Below are 24,235 nucleotides of genomic sequence, written 5' to 3'. Positions count from 1 at the left end.
TTAAGACTCTGTATCTCCTTTTCTAGTTGGTTAACATTTTTCCCATAATCATCTTGTTTTTCTTGTATGTTTTTCTTTTACTTTTTAAAAGTTTTTCCTCAATGTTGCTCATTTAATTTTTAAATTCTTTTTAAAGTCCTTCTATAAATTCTCTCTGGACATAAGCCATTTCACATGCCTCTTTGGAATTGAAGCTTTTTTTAACTTCAGTATCTATAAGTTTTTATAGTTGCCTTCTTTCTTTTTTTGCCTGTTCACTTTTTAAAAATAAGTTTTAGAATAAGCCCCTATAATTATGAGGTGAGAGAGATGGTGGCTCCAGCTTCCCTTCAGCTCTTCTTCAGGGCTTCTGACCTGGAAGCCCAAACCAAGAGCTTCCCTCTCCTGCAAGTGCCTGCAGCCAGCAGTGCCCCTGCCCTCCTGCCTCTGCACTCTCACCCAGTGTCACAATTCTGCAGCACAACTGGGCCTGGCATACCTAATCAGCCAGGGTTCTGTCAGTCTTCCAGGACTCAGACCCCAGACTCTATATGGCAGGTGAAAGAATATTTAGGTCTGAGGGTCCAGCCAATCCCAGCTTGCCCCAGAGCTCCCCAATTGATATTTCTGCACAGCTAGCCTGAAGATATTTGCACTTCATGCAGGTTTTTTGGTTTGTTCCAGAAGGATTCCTATTCTGCCCAGAGTCTTCTTTGCTTTTCACCAGTCTATGTTCATTCTGAGATGAAAATTTGTTCTGTTTGGAGGGGAAATCTGGAGAACTTGAAATTTTCTGACCTAATTTGCCACCTTCCCAGAATCCTTCCCTATGTCTTCTTATATGGAAGAGGTAACATCTCCAATGAGAATTCCAGCTGGATCTCAGGTTGTCACCATCATTTATAACAACTGAATTAGTCATTCTTACTCTGTGAATTATTTTAATCAAATAACACTCCTAAAATTTAACTGACAGGGGCCAGTTCCAATGATCTTGTGATGAAGAGCACCATCTATACCCAGAGAGAGGACTGTGGAAACCTAGTGAGGTTCACAATATAACATTTTCACTCTTTTTGTTGATGTTTGCTTGCATTTTATTTTTTCTCATTTTTTCTGGTTTGATCTGATTTTTCCTGTGCAACAAGAGAATTGCATAAATATATATGCATCTATTTGATTTGACATATATTTCTACCATGTTTAACATTAAAAAATGAAAGTTTAACAGAAATAGAAATGTTGATAAAAGAGGTTGTAGATTTTAAAGCATAAGAATTAATGCACAGAAGCTTTGGAATGCACATTCCTGGAGATTTATAGAGTATAAAGAAAATGGAAGAGCATACAGAAAACCATATAGGAACACAGTGAAGGTCATAATAAAGTTGGAGAGCAAAAGAGCTAAATTAGCAATCAAAAGAAATCAAAAGAAGAAAAAATGAATACTTGGAGTAGAGGCATTATTCAAAGTTTGGCCTAGAATCACTCTTATTACCCCTTTCTTAAACTTTGAGAACACCTCCAGCCAGCCATATCTGAACTGTCATCTACCTGATTTACAGCCAATATACTTCAGCCCCATTCTAGAAGGAATTCTATTCCTTAGCCTTAGGCCTGATGGAGAAGCCTGAGAGGTACAACTTAAATGAAGGTTACTCTTCCAGAAACTCTACTCATTACCTGAAATGGCATCTTTGAGACTTTATTTCAAGTTTCTGACCAAACACCCCAGGAGGCTTAAGGCATGAGTAACTCTTAATTAGCTGTTCTTAGATTAAGAGAATGTACTGGTTAAATTAATGCATTAGCTGTATTAAGAAAAAAAGGCAGATTGGGGGAGGAGTAATATTTGGGAGCAAGAATTCAATTATGGCAAAGGAGATGAAGGCAGGCCTCCTGGGTGGGGTTACAACGCAAGGCTTTGGAGAATTGAGGTGCACCACAAAAACACTTGATATGGGTAAGTATTAAGGAAGAGGGAAAGGAGAAAACAATCAGGTATGATGAGTCAAATGGAGTCATTATAATCTAGTTCTAGATTCAACTCCACTGACTTTCTTGTGAGAGATAAGGGAAAATGAATTTCTCATGTTAAGGAATAAAATGGCCCTATTTTATTTCTATTCTCTACAAGCTTAAGTGAAGTACAAGTAGAGTTGTTGTGAGCTCAAATGAGATAATGGATATAAGCATGTTTCAAACCTTAAAGCATCATATGAATCTCTGCTATTATTATTATTATTATTATTTATCATTAGCCTATAGTCACCAGGCCTCCAATCTGATGATGACATTTTTTCCTGAGCTTTGTACAACACTTCTGATGAACTGAAACAGTGTCTATAAAGAAATAAAAGTTTGCTGGTGAATGTTTTGAAAAGACGCTTGAAAAAGAAAAGTCTGCACACATACTTTTATGTTTAATTTGAATTGTTAATGCTTTCTTAAATCTATACAGTGAGCAAAGCAATCTATCAAATCCTGATATGTAAAGACATTTGTTTCTGAGATATAAATATCCACATTGAAAGTTTAAAAGGATATGGATATGAGAACTGGTTTGAATGGGCCCATGACACTCCTGAGTACAAAGTGTGAGATTATCTCTCCTTTTCACCCCCAATCAAATTACTTACTCATTTTATATGTTATTGCCCTCTAACCTTTTCTAGGTTTTATAAACTGGCTCATTAATTAAAACAAATACAAAGATGAAGATGTGTCCCAATTTGCACTGAATGTAAAATTATTAGCATCAAATAGATAAGGTATTCTAGGGGGCTTCCATGGCAACAGTAATGTACAACCCCAAGAAAAAGTTACTATTTTTTTAAAAAATTAATATTTTTTCCCTAATTACATATAAAATAATTTTTTATCATTTTTTTTATATTTTGTGTTCCAAATTCTATCCATCCATCCCTCCTTCCTTCCCCTCTTTGAGATGGTAAGCATTCTGATATAGGTTATACACATATAATCATGTAAAATATTTCCATATTAGTCATTTTGCGCAAGAAAACAAAAAAAAAAAGAAAGTTAAAATAGTATGCTAAGGTCTATATTCAGATAACATCAGTTCTTTCTCTAGAGGGGGATAGCATTTTTCATCATGAGTCCTTTGAGATTATCTTGGGTCATTGTATTGATAAAAATAACTAAGTCATTCACAATTGTTCATCATATAATATTGCTGTTACTAAATAATGCTTTCCTGGTTCTTCTTATTTCACCTGTATCAGTTCATATAAGTCTTTCCAAGTACTTCTGAAATTATTCTGCTTGTCATTTCTCATAGCACAATAATATTCCATTAGTTATCTACCATAATTTGTTCAGCCATTCCCCAATTGATGGGGATCCCCTCAATGTCCAATTCTTAGCCATCTTAAAAAGAATTGCTATAAATATTTTTGTATAAATAAGTTATTTTCCTTTTTTTTTTTTTAAAAAAAAAAAGCTCTTTGGTATATATATATATATATATATATACCTACCTAGAAATGGTATTGTTGAATCAAAGGTTATGCACATTTTTATAGCTTTTGTCTCTTAAACTATTATTTTAAAATGAGTTAGAGAAAAATAAACTTACAAATGAAAAGTACAGCAGGTAATATGAGAGTATATACCAGGTATGGTGGTTGAGATCTCCATTAAAAAACAACAACAACAACAACAACAACAACAGCTTTGTTTGTTCCTTTGGCTTATAATGGCAGTGTTCTTCAATGTGGGAACAACTTTCTGACTTCAAGAAGAACATGGTCTTACTCTATAAGATATGTAAATAACAACTCAGTGAAAGAGAAAAGGAGTGGCAACTCAATCTCCCAGTAAAAGCTAGTTATACATCTACTGATCATCCTGCCATCTAGGGGAGGGGATGGGGAGAAGATGGGGAAAAACTGAAACAAAAGGTTTGGCAATTGTCAATGCTGTAAAATTACCCATACACATAACTTGTAAGTAAAAAGCTATTATTAAAAACAAAACAAAACAAAACAAAGACAAATACAATTCCACCTCCCCAAAAAAGCTAGTTAAAATATTATTTTCAGCAGATCCAATCTCACCTCTTTTTTCACCCATTACAGCCATCACCTACTCCTGGACACCTTCCTGGTATCCATCTTTAAGAGAAATTATAATCCTAACTTAGGCATTTACAACAACTTTGTAAGTTGTGATGTTTGAAAAGATTTGAGATATATAGTTTCTACATAATTTAATCATTTTGTTAATAAAGCCAGCAGCAAATTATTAATAATATTTGGCCTCAAGCAATGGGGGTTACAGTTTACATGCCTTTTGAAGGGGAAGTATTCCTGAGGGGTGCCTATTCAACTCTGATTAGTCAAATGGGAAGTGGGCTATCTTGGAGTATGTGACTTAGGTCACTCAAATCTTGGTCAAAGAAACATTGATTTCCACTTCACCTGAACTGATAACAGAAAAAATCAAGATTTTCCTAGGATTTGTCTAAGCAAACATAATGAGCAAGAATACATCCTTTAATCCAAATTTAGAATTTTTATTGTCTAATTAGATCTTAATCTGGGTAAATTTTTGAGACATTTACCAAATTAGTTGGTTTTGGATGAGGAAGTAGAAAAGGGGGGAAAACCTTGTCCTAATATAATAATTAGTTATTAAACCTAAGAAAAATATTCATTTCTCAGAAGTTTAAATCCATCTTTTTGTTCTTCAGATCACCTTGTGAGTATGATAGGTGGGACAGAATGAGTATGTTCTTCAATCTGGGACAATGACCAGTGAATGGTGCCTCCCATTCTGTTGATGGTATTCTATTGATGCCCAGTGAGAAAAAAATAGCACAGGATGAGTAGAAAAAGGATGAGTTGTAATCTTCATCCTAGGTAACATAACATTCTTTTCCCTCCAATTATCCCTCTTTTGCACCTCTTTATTTTTATTTTTATGAGCATGAGATCGTTCTTTCAGGTTTTCAGACTTTTTAAAAAAATCAATTAAACCTCCTGTCTTTGAAGTTACCAAGGAACTGGCTAAATTTGATGATCTTTTCTCAGTCTTTATCCCATTTAATGTCTCTGCAAAATTTTTCACTGTTGACAACAGTGCCTAACTCCTTACCTATATAAGTTTTGGGATAGTTTTTAGACTAGTTTCTCCCCCCCTTAAAAGGTATTGAACTATTCTTAAGTCAGGGGACTATACGCTCAAATTGTTGGAATCATTTCTTTTAGCCTGAGTACAAAACAGCCATGAACAGCTCCAGGTATAACTTAATGCTTAGCTGGAGGAAAATGATGAATAATTCAGGAAAAGCAGCTTGGCCCAGGTGAAAACTTGAGGTATCCTCAATGAATATCTTAGTTGATCATCTTTTCTATTCTATTATGACTCAGGAATTTTTTTATTATCAAATGACCTACAAGTGTCTCATTTTATTCCAATATTGAACCTCAACAACCAAGCCACTAGCTTGAGTTAGACTCAGCCCAGCACAAGGAATTTTTCTTTCCAAGTATATACTTTCTCTTCTTTGAGTTGTTCAACACAGTCTCAGTGTTTTATCTTTCAAACATCCAAAACTTTAAACTTCAGAAACTTAGAAACAATTTTCTAATCTGTTTAGCAATCTTTCAAATGAAGAGTCTCAGTGGGTTTCTAAACCATTTGTTAAAAATATAAAAATGTATCACCTTCAAATTAGAATGCAGCAATACCAAAGAAGATAAAAATTTACCAGTGAAAATTAAACAAATTCCTTTGCATAATTGACAGATGGGATTCAAAAATAAGAATCATAATATCATTTATATGGCTAATATATATCCATCCCTCCCTCCTTCCCCTCTCTGAGATGGTAAGCTCAGTCACATACTCTTTGCCAATAATGTGGCTAATAAAATATTACTTTTGAGGGTAATGCAAGAGCAAGAGAAAGGCAAATACTAGGCAGTATGAAGAAAAAAATGGACAGATAGAGGTAGTATAGAACCTATCTGGAGTACAGAGTATAGTGACTTTCATTCTCCAGCAATCTCATTTGGAGAGCAGAGCAACCATTCAGTTCTATACTCCCTAAGACTATTCATCTTTTCTTCACCTGGGCTATTTGTTTTTCCTTTGCCTTGCTGCTGTCCCACACTCCAGAGAAAGCCACCAGAACTCTTTCACAAGAGGAAATGAGCTATTCGACTCTGAACTTCCTGGGAGAAAGAATGGTTATTTTAACAGTGGCCATTTTTTGCTGTGCTTCTCCCTCAGCCCAACTCCAATCACCCATGGTTTTCACTTCTGTCTCTGAGAATTATACTCAAATCAATGCTTTCCACCTCTAGAGAAGTTAGTGGACTACCCTATAATTGCACTCATCATCTTTTTGACTTTCCAAACTTCCCACACAACCACATTACTATATGTGTGTCTCACTGATTACAATAGATCTTAAGCTAAATGAGAGTGAAGAAGCCTACCCTATGTTATCTTACTCTTAGCACTTAGCACAGTACTTCATTTTTACTAAAAGCTGTTAATAGAGATTTTTCATTTATTCATTCAAGCTTCTATTTGTGAATCATGGACACCTTTAATACCAAATATTGAAATAAACCTCTTTTAAAATGTGACCTTCACATTGCTATATCACAATGTGTTAAATCAAGATTTTCAGAAACAATTACAGATATTCAATCACATTTTTCTCATTATTCGCTATAAAAATGACATTTTTAGTGAGAGTGAAGGTTTTAGTGCCATTAATAAATAAAATATTATTATCAAAATATTGTTTTACATTTATCTCATCCTTTTAATTTCTTTGTGTTTATAAATACAGAAATATATATGTCCATCACTAATAAATTAGAAAATATGAATATCATTAATGGGAGGTCATATGATCAAAAAAATCTGAAGACAATTGTTTTATGCCATTGATATTCTGAAAAAGCACAAATTCATATATACTTTTACATGTATACCCATGAATATATGCACACATGCATGGAGCATCTCTACAGAGATAAGGGATTCAGTGTCTATCTTCTGGAAGCAACCTTAGGCATTGTCATTAAACCAAATTCAGCTATGTTTTAGTGTTGTTTTGATTTGTATTAATGTAGTTGCTTTACATATTCTTCTTTTTATTTTTCCTCATTTTTTCCATCTGTTTATCCAGGCTGAAATACCAAATTGTAATATAAGATATGAAGGAACCAATGTGAGAATGCACAAGAGTTAATGAATGACCATTCACAATTTTGGGGTACTGACTATCAAAGTCCTGAAGAGCAAATCAATTTGGGGAGGTAGAGGGATCAATGCATCAAACAAAACTTTCCCAATTCTTACCAGATAGTCTCTACTTTCTACTTCTTTTTTAATTAATAATCTACCTGAAACTCTCATCCCACATATTGAGCTTCTTTGAAACCGAGTGACATTTTAGTAAGAACAAAATAATGGCATTGGAGCCAGTTGGGAACAAAACTCCTAAAGGATGGTGGATATGCCCATTAACTTTTCTTGGATACTTCTAAAGACAAGAAAATAGCATATAATATTTGGATAATTATGACCATTAATTATCTTAGAGACTGAAAATTCAACAACTGAATATATATACATAGTTCTCACTGTAAGATCCTCCCAGAAGAGTTAACTCTTAAAAAGATAACATTTCTTAGAGCCTCTTTGACTTGATTATTCCTAAGAGTAAAAATGAAGGGTGTCAGGAATGGGGTTACCACTGAAATCATCAAGGATACTATCTTATTATACTCAGCTGCCTGAGTCTGTTTGGGTTTCACATAAAGAAACAAGCAGGTGCCATAACCTATCACCACTATAGTGAAGTGGGAGGCACAAGTGGAGAAGGCCTTTCTCTGCCCAGAGGCAGAAGGAATTTTTAAAATGGTAGAGATTATATAGGTATAAGAGATGACAGTTGGAAGCAAAGAACCCAGCAGAATAACAGTGGCCATCAAGAAGAGAATAAACTCTAGGAAAACTGTGTCATCACAGGAAAGCTTGAGCAATAGCCCTCTCTCACAGAAAAAATGATTTACAAGAGTTGACCTGCAGAAGGAGAGCTGAAAAGTAGCATAGACTGGCCAAATTTGAAAAAGAAACCCAAAAACCCAGGCCACTATTACCACCCAGAGACAAACTTGACTGTTCATGATGATGTTGTATCTTAGGGGGTTACAAACTGCTACATAACGGTCTACTGCCATTGCTCCAAGTAATACAAATTCTATTGTCCCCAAAGAGAGATACAAAAAGAGTTGAGTGATGCAAGCTGAAAAAGACATGGTCAGAACTTCAGACATTAACAATCCTGCTAACATGGGAGGAATGATAGTGGAGGTAACCAGGATGTCCAGGAGAGACAGGTGACCAAGGAAGAAATACATGGGAGAGTGTAGTCGGTGATCAGCACAGACAATGACAATAATTATTACATTTCCCATTAAAGTCACGAAGAAGGAGAAGAAGAAGATGGCAAAGAGTGTGTGACGGAACTCTGGAGAGCCAGAAAAGCCTTCAATATAAAATCTGATGAGTCCAGAGTGATTTCCCACTGACATTAACTCGTCTGTTCCTTCTGGTAGCTAGAGGGAAAAATAAAGTTAACATTATCAATCAAAAATTTTAATTCACAAAGATGTAGAGACAGATCTAGAGTATGCTGTATTTCTCACCTGCTCATAGGATATATTTAAAGATCAGTTTTCATTGGCAAGAGTTCAGTACCAAATTGGTATTTTTTAGTCTGATAACTATCAATTGCCAATGAATGAATTTACTTTCTGGATTATGAATATGAAAAATAGCATAGCACAGAAATTACAAAAACCCAAAGAAACCCCTAAAATGCTTCGAAATTAGGTTTCCCATTATGGAGAGATAGTTTGCCATTGTTGCTTTGACCCTTAACCATATTTCCCTTGACCCAACATTTTTGGGTCCTTCTATAAGCTGTTATTTTCATTACTTTTATTTTTTATTTAATTATCCCTGTTTCTATTATTAGTATTATGAAACATTATTTCTATAAGTTTTTAAACACAGAATAACCTCATACGCTGCATTTTCTGCTCATCTATAGCTCCTCCTTTTCTAAATCTTGCTTCAGACCTCAACCAATATAGTAGAACTAGAAAGACTTAAGAATCCAACACATAATTATCCTCTTGCTATATTAACAACAATAAAGTATTGTATTTATATCATAATCATTTGTATTACTAGAGATAACCTATAATTTTATGATCCGAAAGAATCTTAGGTGTCAGGTAGTCTACCCTCACTTATTTATGGAAAAGGAAATATACTCAGAGAGGGAAAGTGTATTGTTGCAGGTCAAAAAGCTGGTTAAGCAGGAGAAATTGCAATAAAATCCAGATTTCTTGATTCTCAATTCTAATTTTTTCTCTCTAAACACTACTCCTTCTTTTGTAATTCTTAATTTTACATACTGTTGTCTTCTTTTCTTCTGTGATAGCCACTTAGATATCCTTGTGCCATTTTGGATGTCTCCTAGGCAGGATCACAAAAATACCTTTAAAATGCTAAGTTTGGGGTATCTCTTTTAGATATATTAATATCTAGAGATCATCTTTTTTATGATTTCTGGACACTTTTTAAATAGTTTTTTTTTCCAAAATACATGCAAAGATAATTTTCAACATTCATCTTGCAAATACTTGTGTTCCAAATTTTTCTCTCTCACTCCCCATTCTCCTTGCTCTAGAGAGCTAGCAATCCAGTGTAGGTTAAATATGTGCAATTCTTCTAAATATATTTCTATATTGGTCAAACTGGGCATAAAACAATCAGATCAAAAGAGAAAAATGCAAGAAAGAAAAAAACAAGAAAAGAAACATTAAATATAATAAATAAATATAAGAATAGTATTCTTTGATTTCTCCATAGTTCTCTTTCTGGATATGGATGACTTTTTTTTATCACAACACAATTAAAATTGCCTTGAGTCAATTCTTAAAAAGTACTTTTGTTGCCCTTAAGTGGACTAAAAGTATTGTTAGTAAATGTGAAAAAAAAAGTGTTGCTGGATGGAGTCAAAGGATATGAAGGCTCTGCTGTTGAGCTAGTAGTCTTTGAAAGGAATCCCAAGTTTACAGGTGGTAGAAGATAATTCAGAATGTTCTTTGTCCCTATCACTTCACCTAGATGAAAGAAAGGATGATATGTGCTAAAGTCAAGGAATCTGGCTATATAAGTCAGAAAGTATTGTGAGGCACTGTGATATAGTGGGTCAGGAGACATCCATTGTAAACTCCTCCTTTTTCTTTGGGTTAGTTTGACAGAACTGAGGAAATGTTTGTCATTTTAGTTCTTCATCAGCTTTATCAGAATCTAGTTCCACCTCCCAAGACCCAGTGCCTCATATTACTTGATACCACTTGAAAAAGGCAGCAGAGCCTGAGAGAATAAATGGTTTCTCCAAGACCAGAACCAGTACCGGAGTTCAAGTCCTTCACCTCCAAATGTTTAATTAATTGTAGTAATGACAGAAAGAGGATGGAACTAGAAAAAGAATACAGCTATAGGAAATGAGAGATCTGAGATGAAAATAAGCTGAAATTAAGTGTCTGGGAAGAGCCAAAATAAATCATAATAATAATTCTTTCCCCTAAACCATAGCTCTTCACCTGTAAACTCAGGGATTAGAATGCAGCACCTATGCAGTTCTTTCAATTGCTAAATTTATAAAATATAAATCAGAGACTACCACTGGCCTCACAATTAGTGCCAGATTAAGAGGAGCATTCTAGTAATGACACAAAGGGAACACTTTGGAGATCTGAGCAAATGACACACAAATAGAAAAAGAAAGCCAAGGACTTGAACTGGGACTTTCCCTAATTAGAAGCATAATAGAAAGAACCAAGGGACCTGTGAGGAACAACACCGTATGGAGATAATAGTGTTAAATTTTAGTCCGAACTCCTGAGTTCCATTACTAGCTAGGTCCTTTAGAGTTTTATGAATATAGTCTGTTTGATCTTACATTTCTTCATCTGTGAAATAGGAATAATATTTGCAACATTTACTTTACTGGGCTTTGTAAATTGTACCCACTTCATCAGGGTGAGATATTAATATTATTATGAGAAACAAATTTTGTAAGTCTCTGAATCATATTTAGATCTAAAAGGAACCCTAGATATGGTCACCTTGTTCAGCTTCCTCATATTGCACAGCAGACTGACAGAAAAAGGAATAGTAAATCCCTAAGCCAAGTCCTCTGCCTACAAATCTGGTATACACTCGTTATAACTCACTCCTCATGATTACTTAAGAGGAGGGCTTGTTGGAAGGAAAAGTAGGAAATTTAAAAAGAGAATGAATGGCACCTAACAGCTGAGAAAGATCCTTAAATGGGAACTGGATAACACTTTTCATTTCTAGAGACCATTGCCACTCTGGCAATCCAAGCCCTGGCATCCTGAAATGTAATCCCCCTCACAACCAGCGTAAACTTAGGGTTCCATCATCTATGACTTTTAGATTTGAGCCTAGTAGAAGAGGCAGCGTATGGTATAATAGAAATGGTACCACACTCCAAGTTATGGGGCTGGATTTGAGTTATAGCTTTGGATCAATGAATTGATTTCTCTGAATTTCAGTTTCCTCAGTAGTAAAATGGGGATAACGATTATTGCAAAGGAAGAGAGAAGGAGCAAAAGCAGGAAGATACAACTTTTAAGTCTTACTTCTATTGACCATGTGAGCCTGAGCTAGTTATTTCTTTGTTCAGTGTCCCAGATGATATACAGAGATGGTATTGAATGGCATTGGAAGAAGTCACCTCTTCAGAAATTCCTTATATTAGGGAAAATACAGAATACCTGCACTTCCTGCCTCACAGACTTACAATAAATGTCAAATTAGATCATGTATGTATTTTATATAGTAGTTACATAAAATTATATGTATTACATATGTGTCATATAATATGTGATACATAATATATACCCATATAACATAGCATAGCTTAGCATATCCTTAGCCATCAGTTTAGTATAACCATGGCATTCATCTGTGTCTAGAGCCTCCCCTTGAAAGCTGGCTTTTTTCCTTCTTCCAATCTCACCAAGGCACATTCTTTTTTTTTTTTTTAATTTTAATTATTCTATTCTATTTATTTATTTATTTTTTACCAAGGCACATTCTTGAGAGCAATCTGGCTTCTCTATCTCCCTTCTTCCACCTAACACTCAAACAAACAGTGAAGGTATCTCAGGACCAAAAGACAAAGGTTTTGGCAGTCTGACATAAGGCTTTAGTGCATTCAGCATGAGTGAATAGATTTTTTAAAGTAAGTGTGAATGAGCAACCATGAACTGTGCTGAGCAAACATTTACTGAGCACCAGGTCTGTGAACTTCCCTGCCTGAGACATAGGCAGTACAAAAATGAAAAGGTAGAATTCAGGATGTAAGTCCAGTTGCTTTTTCTACATCATTGATCTCTACTTCTGTCCAGCATGGATGACTCAGATAGGAGAACCTTGATTGTATGTCTATCTATTTCTACTCCTTGTTTTAATGGTCTCAGCCCAGTATTTCCTGCTCTCTCTTCTTATTCCATCATCAAGAGAAATACTAAAGAAAATGCTTACCTCTTTCACAGGACAACTTACAGATAGACTGTTTCCAAATAAAGAGCACAGCTTTTGTTTAAGATATTTCCTAGCAGTTGAGCATCTGTTATTGATGTTGCTCCCTCAATTTACAGGGAAGAAAGGGATGAATCTCACCAAGTGCCTTAAGCAAAAGAATAGAAATAAGGCTGCTGAGGATAACCCTGTTGCCTCTCCCTTTTTCTCTTTTACTCATCTACCCAACCCTGGAGGATTCAGTGCTGAAACTCTTATTTTTAATGAGCCCAAAAGCAGGGATCCCCTCAGGACCTAACCTAAGGGAAACCAGACAAACTTCAACCTCTTCCTTTCTGGCCAATCAGAACCAGAGTTTTGAAAGTCTTGTTTAAAGAGACTAATCCATTTTTCTAGTCCCACTCCAGTCATCTCCTCTCCAGGTGGATTCATTGAAAGTGCCAATCTTATTCCATGCCCAAAGCTGGGTCCCCAGGGGCAGATACAGGGAAATAAGAAATGTAACATTTATTGATTTTATGATAAAGCTAACTTCCCATGTGCAAGGTTCCTCAGATGTAAAAAGCCAAAAATGCAGAGTAATTATTCATAAAACCTCAGAGACCAAAATGCATGTCAGATGTCATATGACCCTAAACACTACCCAAATCACAAACCCAAGTCTCCAACATTTGTGAAAACTGATCATTTTGTCTCTGTTTTAAGAACTGGCTCTTCATTTCACCACTAATATGTTCCACTGTGGGTCTGCTTTAATAGACTGGAATATTTTCTGTTTTTTATTTTGTAGGATTAATAAAACTTGTCTCCCTGTTATCATTCCTAAAATTTCATAGTTTTACCATTTGGAATCAAACAAAACCATTCCAATTCTTCTCTGGCATGGTAACCATTGAAATATTTGAAGATAGGGATCATGTCTCTACCAAGTCTTCCCCAAGAATAATATTCTCATTTCTACAGACTCCCATAGGACATGGTTCTCAGAACATTGCCCCTGAAAACCATGCAAGTGTGCAAGGGCACAAGACCTTAAAACTAAAAGATCGGATTTCAGATCTGTCCTTGAAGATTTTATTAGTTGTGTGGCCTGTGCATGACCTTGGGGAAGTCATTTAACCACTATCTTGCCTCAGTTTCTTCACCTGTAAAATGTGGATAATTATATCCTCTTATCTCTGTTGGGGACTGTGGTACTTAGGACAGTGTTTGGCACATAGTATGTACTTAATAGCTACTTGTTTCCCCCCTTGCTTTTCAGTCCCATCACTACTTTGTCACTCTCTTTGAACTTGTTCCACCTAATAAATATTCATCCCTAAAATTTGATACTCCAAAATGGACCCGATATTCCAGATTAGGTCTGCCTACATTACTAGGTGTGACTTCATAACTATTGCCTCCAATTCTTGCAATATGGTTGGGTCATTTCCTTTTCCATTCCTTCATGTCTTAGATGATGCCTTCACACCTCTTCTTGAGGATTAGTCATCATTGGGAACAAGATACACCTTTCTAATGCTCATCATGAATTTCTACATACTGTTATTCAATTCAGAACTACTTGATCAATGCTTACTAAATGAATGGATGAGAAGATAGATAACTAGACAAAGGGAAAAATATTTAGAAGAGGATGCATAGGGTAAGAACAAGTTATCTTTTCCTGAACATTCAAGATATTGGAAAATAGGGATGAGATTTAGAGACACTCTTTATGGAGGGTAGGCTTCAGATTGAATGAGTCTTCCACAAAGTCAGCAAAACAGTCTCTCAGTTTCTTAAGCTATAAATTAATCTCTCTTCAAAACATAACAATTTTTTCCTTAATGATCACAATCTTATTCTCCAAAACCACAGTGTTATTGTTTTAGAGTAGGACTTTTTTCCTTCTTTGTATCTCCAGTGTTTAGAACATAATAAACATGTCAATTTCTCCTGCAAACACCTCTGGTACCTTGGTTGGTGAGTACAGAAATTGTGATAGAAAAGCAAAATCAAAATTGGATTAAGAAATGCCAAATTTGTTTTTACTTTATTGACATATACATTTCTATTATATTAGATTTTAGGAACACTAGCAAGAAAGAAATCTATTAAAATACAATGAAGGGGGAAAGGACTTAAGGGAATGAAAAAACTGCATGATAGTCTCATCACATTATAATTATTAATGTAAACATTTTAAAATTTTATAAATGAAGTTTACATACATATATATATATTTCTACATTTTTTTTGTAAATTTCAGTTTTTTGCTTAATATTTAGCAGAACATGCACCCTAAATTAAATTCTTAGCAATACACCCAAATTCATACAATCCAACTATTCATGGAAAAAAAGCCATCCAGTAATGGTTGAATAAGTTTAGTTATATGATTTTAATGGAGTAGTATTTTGCTATAAGAAATGATGAGCAAGATGTTTTTGCAGACTTACAAGAACTGATGCAAAGTGAAATGAGCAGAACCAGGAGAAAATCATATAAAGTAACAGCAATATTGTATGATGAACACTGTAAATGACTCAGTTATTTCCAGAATTACAAAGATCCAAGACAACTCTGAAGGACTTATGATCAAAAAATGCTATCATTTTCCAAAGAAAGAACTGATCAAATCCAAATGTAAATAGAACTTTGCTTTAAAAAAAAAACAACTTTATTAATCTGCGGGGAGAGAAGTTTGTGTTTTCTTTGGTATCATGGCTCATAGGGAAATGTTTTCCATGAGTGTGTATGTATAACCAATGTCAAATTATTCACCTTTTTAAGGAGATGTGGAATAAGGGAGAGAAGGAGAGAATTTGAAAACCTCAAAAATCTTTTTTTTTTTAGGTGGTAGTTGGGGAAACTAGATAACACAGTGGATAGAAGACCTGCCTTAGAATCAGGAGGGCTTGAGTTCAAAAATGGCCTCAGACACTTGATACTAACTAGCTTTGTGATTCTGGCCAAGTTACTTACCCCAATTTCCTGGCCACCCCCCAAAAAGTTAATGTTAATTTTTTTTATTTATCTGCAGTTGAAGAAAAAAGAAAAGTTTAACATAAGCTTTCCATAGTTTTGTGAAAGTCATTAGTCACCAAAAAAAATCAACCAAAAAAAAATCATAGCATCATCGCTTTAAAACTAGAATAGATCTTAGGAGTCATTTTCTTCAAACTACTTTATTTTATAGATGAGAAAACTGAGACACAGAGACATTCAGTGTTTTGTCCAAGATGACATTTTAATCCAAGACTTCTGATTCAAAATCTAAATTTAGATTGCCTGGAGCAGTATCTACAATGTACCTTAGGGTAGCTTTTCCATAAAAGGTACTGAAATTATCCTTGAGCTTAATTGGTTCAAGGTACTAAGACTCAGGCTATTGTAAGAGCTAAATGGAAGATTAAGTACAAAAAAAAAAAAAACTGATCCATTTGGAGTCAGCAGAAACAACCTCAGACTTCTGAAATCTAGTCACACATCTGCAGCTATCTATAGGATATTTCAAAGGGAATAGCCAGCAGACATTATTTACTAGATTGTGAGCTTTTCAAAGAAAAAAAGCCTATCTTTCTAGACCAGAATTCAGCGCCAGTATTTGGCATATATTAGGTTCTTAATAAATGTTAATAACTGACTGGTTGCCATCTTAGCCTCAGTTTGTCTAAATTTCACATTGTGCCTTCCACACTCCTCTTCTAAATGTTTAAAACTCTTCTGATGGCAGCACTAATTTTCTAATTTCCCAGGTTTGTAAGCTCACTTATAATATGAGAGCTTCACTTTCTCTCATGCTGAATATTGGGCCAGTTGTCAAATCATGTCTTTGCCACCTCCATAACATTTTTTTCCATTTGATCTCTTCTTTCCACAGCTACCACCATAGTTCAGGCTCTCATAACTTCTCCTTAAATTACTGCAACACCCAACTAATTAGATTCTTGCCTCCAGTCTTCATAGTCCAGTTTATCCTCTACATAGTTGCCAAAATGGTTTTCATTATATACAGAAAAGACTACTTGATTTCCTAATTTAATAACTTCTGGTGGCTCCCTACTGCCTCTAGCATAAAATATAACCAGTTCTATTTAGCACCTTAAAAAATTTATAACCTTGCTCCAAATTATATTTCCAGCATTCTTAACCATTACTCCCTGCCCATCACTCAGGGATCCAACCAACTATGCCTCCCTGTTGCCCTGTTTCCTGTCTCCAGGTCTTTTTATTGACCATTTGCCATTCTCTTTCCTCTTCTGTGCTTTATACAATTTATACAATTCCTCTCGTTCTTCACAATGCAGCTCAAGCACTATTTTATCCATGAAGCCTTTCATGACCCCGCCAGCTGCTAGTGCCCCCTTTCCCAATCTATCCTCTTTTCACTATTTATTTATATGTGTTTTCTTTAAATTTTCTCTGTATGTATATGTGAAATTATTGTATTCTCTATTACAAAGCAATCTCCTTTTGAGGGAGGATTGGGCCATTTTTGTATTTATATCCTTAGCTCCTTGTACAGTCCCTGGCACACTTTGATTGATTGAATTGGTTCAAGTGTTACTCCTGACACAGACTAGCTTTATGATTATGGGGAAAAAAATTTAACCTCTCAGCAAGTCAGTACTCTTCCCTTCATTAAGGATGAATCTATTAAGGATGGATCATATATGAGTCTGAGATGTAGATTCCAAAAAGAAATATAACAGAAAAGGAAGTAGGATAATAATTTAGTTCTCCCTCCATCAGCAAAGAGGGTAAAGATATGTAAGGGGGAGAAAGAGAAAGACAGAAAGAAAGATAGAGAGACAGAGACAGAGATATAGAAGAGACAGAGAGAGATGAGGGGGGAGAAGTAAGAGGAAGGGAGGGAAAGAAGAAGAAAAAACAGATTTGCTATCTCCTAGGCTGTAGCTTCCTTTTTGCTTTTTTCTTTCTCAAATCAAGACCAGTAAGGGACTGTGCTGTAATTTAACATAGGATGACTCAAAACTTGGAGGAGATGGAGGAGTCAGCTATACATCCTGTAAAGATCTGGATAAGAAAGTAGAGGTGACAGAAATTGCATCCCTCCTTCCCGCTCTCTCTTCACCCCTTCATTCCAATTTCATTCACATATATTATCCAACTCAAAGGATCATGAGGGACAAAAGAAAATTACAGTGGTCTAGATACACAAAGTCCTTTAGGGTTTGTTGGTGGTAGTCCCCAAATTATGAGAAGAGTACTATAGGTTGTCAATTGAGACTCTAAGCCTAAGACAACAATTTGATAGCTTACTACAATATATCAGTATCTTGCAAGATGTGACTTGTCCTATCATGTGTGCTGAATATGGACTCTCATGCATGTAATGCTATTGGGCAAAACTGTTTTTGTTGTTGTTCATCCCAAATTTTAGAAGAGGACCTATGATATCACTTGAATTGGAAATGAATTGGAAATGATTTCTGAAGAGCTATTCAAAGTCATTAGATTGACACTCTCCTCCAGACTTTAAATCTAGTATCATGACAAAGGTCAGGAAGCCTCACAGGTAAAGCTGGGAGTCATTCAAACCATGTGAATTTGTCATTCATACTTTGTGAATTCCTTTAATCAAATAACCAAATAAAATTTAACTGAGATTTTGTTGAAGAAAATTGAGTGGTTTATAGGATGGAAAGAGATAGAGAAAAATTTAGTACTATGAAACCAAGAAAACCAGTATCGATCTTCAGAGAAAATGGGCCAGCAGGTACAAAGGAGATTAAGGCTGTAAATATAGAAACATATTGAAGATGCCATAAAGTTATGTGGAAGTTGGAGAACAAAAAGGTTACATTAACAAAGACAAAAAAAGACATGAACATATGGAAAGGGGGAGGAGGAATGTCATAGCCAGTCTTCAAAGTCTGGCTGAGATTCAGTCTTATTGCAGTCTATTTTCTTTGAAAGCCCCCTCAGCCAACAAAACCCAAAGAGACATTTCACTCAGTTCTCCAGCCAACACACTGCAGCCTTATTCTGGAAGAAATTCTTTCCTATCCCTTAGCCCTTGGCCTGATAAAGATGCCTGAATGCTGCAACTTCAGGGAAGGTTTCTCTCAAACTACCTGAAAGTCCATCTTTTGAATTTGATTTCAAGTTTCAAATTCAGCCAGGACGTTTGAGGAGCTGTTATTTCTCCTTTATTTTTGAAGAGGATCGGTGATATCATGGGGTGATATCTTGCCTTGTGAATTAGGTTAAAGTGAGGGAGAGTTGCAAAAACTTGTCAGTCTCACTCTCTCTTCCTGAGACATTGCAATCTAGTGGAAGGACAAAAGTCAAGATGAATGGTGATGATCCAGGATGCAACAGGTGAGCTTGGAATTTTCTATGCCTGATGTAGCTCTAAGCTACACACAATGCCTGCTTCAGCTGCCATTATGACCATTGGGACAAATGGTTCTCATCCAAGTATTGCTTTAGGGAGAGTTCATTTTCTGAGGGTAGACAACCCCTAACTCAATGACAGATTTGCAGCCTGTCAGTCACCCTCAACCTGACTTAGTCCATCTGCCAGGAAGGTCGGTCAGGATGTGGCCACTGTGGATGCTATAGTTCTTGGAACCATAGGTAAAAGTTGGGTGAATAAGCTCACACCAAAGGTGGATGAGCAGCCCTGAAAAAGGCTTGCCAAGCCCTCACACCAGAAGTTTAAGGTAATTCTTTATTAGCCATTTTATTAGATTAGGGTAAAAGCTATCTAAATTAATCAAGTAGTTATACTAAGAGAAAAAAAGTGATGTGGAGAACAGGGTGGATATTGTGGAGCAAGCAATCAATCTTGGAAATGGAGGCGAAGACAAGTCTAGGTAGGTGGCTGCAATCAGAGTCTTTGAAGAGTCAAAGAGATTTGATGAGGACAGAACAATGGGAAAGAAGAGGAAAATCTAGACCGAGTGTGTTATAAAACAGGACTAGGCATTTTAGCCTAGTTCAGGCCTCTATACTTCTATTGATTTTCTTGTGATGGATTGGGGAAATGATTTTTTTTCTTTTACAAATGAATTGTTCATAACCTATCTCCACTCTCAGTACAAGTGGAATAGAAGCTAGGTGTGTTTTCAGTCAAAAAGGAAGTAGACATTTTAAAAAAAAGTTGTAAATCTTAAAGCACCATATGAATGTTATTGTTATATGTGTATTATTATTATTATTATTATTACTAGCCAGTAGTTAATTAACTTATAATTGTATAACTTATAACTGTAGTTAACTAAATTATAACTAGCCTGTAGTTCTAATCTCATGGTAACTTCTTTCCCTGAACTTTGTATTTCACTCCTGCTGAGTTTAATCACTTTTCATAGAGCAACATGGGAGTCTTGGTAAATAGAAGATCTCAAAAGAAAAAAAAAAAGATGCTCACAGACTTTTAAGTCTAAACTGAATTGTTTACATTTTCCTAAGTCTTGACAATCAAACAAACAATCTTTCAAAGTCTAATATGTAGAGATGTTCATTTCTAGGGTGTAAATGTTCACACTGAAAGTTCGATAGATGAGAACTAGTTAGAGTTAGTTTCACACCAGCTCTGGGAACATTGGCAAAGATCCCCCAGTTTTCTCCCTTTACCCCATATCCTACTCATTAATCTTCTGGATTGGGGTCATATAACTTGTGCATTGTATTCTTAGTACTTATCACAGTAATTAGTGTAAGAGGTTTTATTTTAATATCTTTCTACTTTTCTAAGTAAATGCAAAGAGAGTTCTCAACATTCACTCCTGTAAAACTCTGTGCTTCAAATTTTTCTCCCTCCCTCCTCCTAACCCTCCCATTGATCGCAAGCAATCCAATATAGATAAAATACATGCAATTCTACTACACATATTTCCATATTCTTCATGCTGTACAAGAAAAATCAGAAAAAAAGAAGAAAAAAACAAGCAAACAAATAACAACAAAAGTGATAATACTATGCTTTGATCCACATTTAGTCTCCACAATTATTTCTCTGGATGCAGATGACTCTTTCTATCTATTGGATTTGCCTTCAATCACTTCATTGTTGAAAAAAGTCCATCACAGTTAATCATCACATAATCTTGTTGCCATGCACAATATTCCTTTGGTTTTACTTACTTCACTTAGCATTAGTTCGCGGAAGTCTTTCCTGGCTTTTCTGAGATCATTTTGCTGAGCATTTCTCATACAACAATATTCCATTACATTCATATATCATAACTTATACAGTCATTCCCCAACTGATGGGCATCCACTTAGTTTCCAGTTTTTTGCCATTAGAAAAAGGACTGCTACAAATATTTTTGTGCATGTGGCTTTTTTTCCTTCTTTAAGATTTCTTTGGGATACAGATTCAGCAAAGACACAACTGTATCTAAGGATATGCCCAGTTTGATAACCCTTTGGGCAAAGTTCCAAATTACTCTCCTGAATGGTTGGATCAATTTCCAACTCCACAATGCATTAGTCTTCCAATTTTACCACACCCCACCAACATTTTTCATTATCTTTTCCTGTCATTCTAGACAATCTAAGAAGTATGAAGTGGTACCTCAGAGTTGTCATTTTCATTTCTCTAATCATAGTGATTTAGAGCACTTTTCACATGAATAGAAATGACTTTAATTTCATCTGAAAATTGTTTGTTCACATCCTTTGACCATTTGTCACTTGGAGAATAAATGTAGTTTTATAAATTTGAGCAAATTCTCTATATATTTTAGAAAAGAGGCCTTTATCTAAAACACTGGTTGTCAAAATTTTTTCCCAGCTTTCTGTTTCTCTTCTAATGTTGGTTGCATTGATTTTGTTGGTACAAAACATTTTTAATTTAATGTAATTGAAATTATTGATTTTGCATTTCATAATGTTCTCTACTTCTTTGGCCATAAATTTCTTCCTTCTCCAAAGATCTAATAGGTAGACTATCCCTTATTCTCCTAATTTGCTTGCAATATCACCCTTTATGTCTGAATCATGAAGATATTTCAACCTTATATTGGTGTTATGTGTTAGATGTTGGTCAATGCTTAGTTTCTGACAATATAAGGACATTTAACAAATGTTTTTCATTTATTCATTCATTATTCTATTTGTTTCTTTTTGAGTTATCTTTTCCAGATATGACAGTCTTTAATATCAAATACTAAAATTAGCTGAACTCAGATCATGACTTTTGAATTGCTGTATCACAAAATTTTAAACCAAGAGTTTCAGGAATACTGATGTTCACATTGCTCTCATTATTCATTATTTAAAGTTACATTTTAGTGAGAATTTTTTCATTACTAAATAAAATATTAAAATATTTTTCCATTTATCTCATTCATTTGAATTTGTTTTTATTTATAATATACATAATACAACTCTGTTAATGCATTTATACTATACATGTATTGGGGATGTTCAAAAATTTTGCTAAGGGATTGTATAACCAAACAGGTTTGAAAACCATTGCTTTTACTATTAATATTCTGAAACAGCAGACACTTACATATGTCCCCCAACCACCACATACCTCCTTTGTAACAAAGAAAATCACTTAAGTAAAACCAACCAATGCAGTAACCAAATCTGACAGTATATGCAAAATTCTTCTTCATTAATCCCTGATCCTTTAAGTGAGAGAAAGGATATGTGTTTCAGCTTCTGTCCTCTGGATATTACCATTAAATTGAGTTCAACTGTTTTAGTGTTCTTTTGAATTATGTTATTGTAGTTAATGAATATTTATCCTTCTGATTCTCCTTTGCTGGCCCTTCATCAATTCATCCAGGCTGAAATATTCATTTGTCAAGGACTTTCCAGAGACTGTAGTATAAAATGGAAGGAAATGGTGTAGGGCTAATGACCATTTACATATTTGTGGTTCTGATTGTCAAGGTCCTGCACAGGAAATCAATTTGGGGAGGGAAAGAATGAGTGCATCAAACAAACCTGTACTAGTTCTTATTAAAAACTTTTCACTTTCTATCTCTTCTCTAGCAAATTATTTCCTTCAAAACTGAGTGACATTTCAGCAAACACAAAACAATGACGTTGATGTCAACTAAGAATTAGATTCCTAGGAAGAACATTCCCACTAATTTTGCCTTGAATTTTCCCAAAGGCAAGAGAACTACTACTTGATGATTATGGTAAGGAACTATTTTACTCCAAAAATCCAAAATATATACAGTTGTCACTGAAATATCCTTTGCAAATGGCTTACCATGAAAGAGATGACAGTAGCGTTTCATCCCATCTCTCAGAACTTCTTTAACTTTATCATTCCGCAGAGTGAAGATAAAGGGTGTCAGAAATGGGGTTACCACTAAAATCAGCAAGGAGACAGTCTTGTTATATTCCACAGCTTGGGTCTGCTTGGGTTTTACATAAAGAAATAAACAGGTGCCATAACCAATTACTACATATATGAAGTGAGAGGCACAAGTGGAAAAGGCCTTTCTCCGGCCAGAGGCAGAAGGGATCTTTAAGATGGTGGAGATTATGTAAGTATAGGAGATCACAGTGGGAAGCAAAGAACCAAAGAGAACAACAATGGCCATCAAGAAGAGAATAAACTCTAGGAAAACTGTGTCATCACAGGAAAGCTTGAGCAATAATCCTCTCTCACAATAAAAATGACTTACAAGAGTTGACCTGCAGAAAGAGAGTTGAAAAGTAGCATAGACTGGCCAGATTTCAAAAAGAAACCCAAAGACCCAGGCCAAAATTACCACCCAGAGACAAACTTGATTGTTCATGATGATGTTGTATCTTAGGGGGTTACAAACAGCTACATAACGGTCTACTGCCATTGTTCCAAGTAATACTAACTCTACTGTCCCAAAAGAGAGATACAAGAAGAGTTGAGTAACACAGGCTGAAAAAGACATGGAGAGGACTTCAGACATTAACAATCCTGCTAACATGGGAGGAATGATAGTGTAAGTAATCAGGATGTCCAAGACAGACAGATGACCAAGGAAGAAATACATAGGAGAGTGTAGTCGGCGATCAGCACAGACAATGACAATGATTACCACATTTCCCATTAAAGTCACAAAAAAGGAGAAGAAGAATATGGCAAAGAGTGTATAGCGAAACTCTGGTGATCCAGGAAAGCCTTCAATATAAAATTTGATGAGTCCAGAGTGATTTCCCACCATTCAGTCTTCTGTTCTTTCTGATAGGTAGAGGGCAAAAGAAAGTTAACATTATCAATCAAAAGCTTTAATTCACAAAGATACAGAGACATAGTTAGAGTATGTTATATCTTTCACCTGCTTATAGGATATATAGATAGATAGATAGATTACCTTTCAATGGCAAGAATTCAGTACTAAATTGGTGTTTGTTGATCTGAAAATTACAATCAAATGCCAACTCTCTGGATTATGAATATGAAAAAAAATGATGTAGTATAGAAATCACAAAAACACAATGAATAAATTGCTTTAAAATTTGATTTTCATTTCCTATTGTGGCCATACAACTTGCCATTTTTGCCTTGACCCCCAACCATAACTTATTCAATATCATTTGGGGTCTTTCTATAGACTGCTATTTCCATTACTTTTATTTTTTATTTACTTATTCCTATTTGTATTATAAGCCATTACTTCTGCAAGCATTTTCACCCAGAATAATCTCA

General features: G+C 35.1%; 2 protein-coding genes across 2 annotated transcripts; both read right to left on the bottom strand.

The window, feature by feature from the left end:
• Nucleotides 1–7,604: 7,604 nt before the first annotated feature.
• LOC127538575 (olfactory receptor 9A4-like) lies at nucleotides 7,605–8,546 on the bottom strand. Its single transcript, XM_051962383.1, has one exon. It carries the CDS (start codon nucleotides 8,442–8,444, stop codon nucleotides 7,605–7,607), a length of 840 nt encoding a protein of 279 aa, XP_051818343.1. The 5' UTR covers nucleotides 8,445–8,546.
• A 10,581-nt stretch (nucleotides 8,547–19,127) lies between these two features.
• Nucleotides 19,128–23,750, bottom strand: LOC127538574 (olfactory receptor 9A4-like). The gene is made up of 2 exons (XM_051962382.1): nucleotides 22,811–23,750; nucleotides 19,128–19,252 (listed from the first exon to the last, which is right to left on the bottom strand). Exons 1-2 carry the CDS (start codon nucleotides 23,748–23,750, stop codon nucleotides 19,128–19,130), a joined length of 1,065 nt encoding a protein of 354 aa, XP_051818342.1.
• Between the last annotated feature and the right edge of the window lie 485 nt (nucleotides 23,751–24,235).

The sequence above is a fragment of the Antechinus flavipes genome, chromosome 5 (assembly GCF_016432865.1).
Source record: "Antechinus flavipes isolate AdamAnt ecotype Samford, QLD, Australia chromosome 5, AdamAnt_v2, whole genome shotgun sequence".
Taxonomy (NCBI): Eukaryota; Metazoa; Chordata; class Mammalia; order Dasyuromorphia; family Dasyuridae; genus Antechinus; species Antechinus flavipes.
The sequence above is the reverse complement of the archived record's forward strand: the minus strand, read 5'-3'. Positions and strand labels throughout refer to the sequence as shown.

What these genes read in the sequence shown, in the direction of transcription:
- LOC127538575 (XM_051962383.1), bottom strand. Translation starts at nt 8,444, where the DNA reads ATGGGAAATGTAATAATTATTGTCATTGTCTGTGCTGATCACCGACTA.
- LOC127538574 (XM_051962382.1), bottom strand. Translation starts at nt 23,750, where the DNA reads ATGGTGGGAAATCACTCTGGACTCATCAAATTTTATATTGAAGGCTTT. An exon ending in CTACTGTCATCTCTTTCATG is followed by an intron (nt 19,253 to 22,810) that starts GTAAGCCATTTG and finishes AGCCTTTTTCAG; the next exon opens with GGCTGCTCATCCACCTTTGG.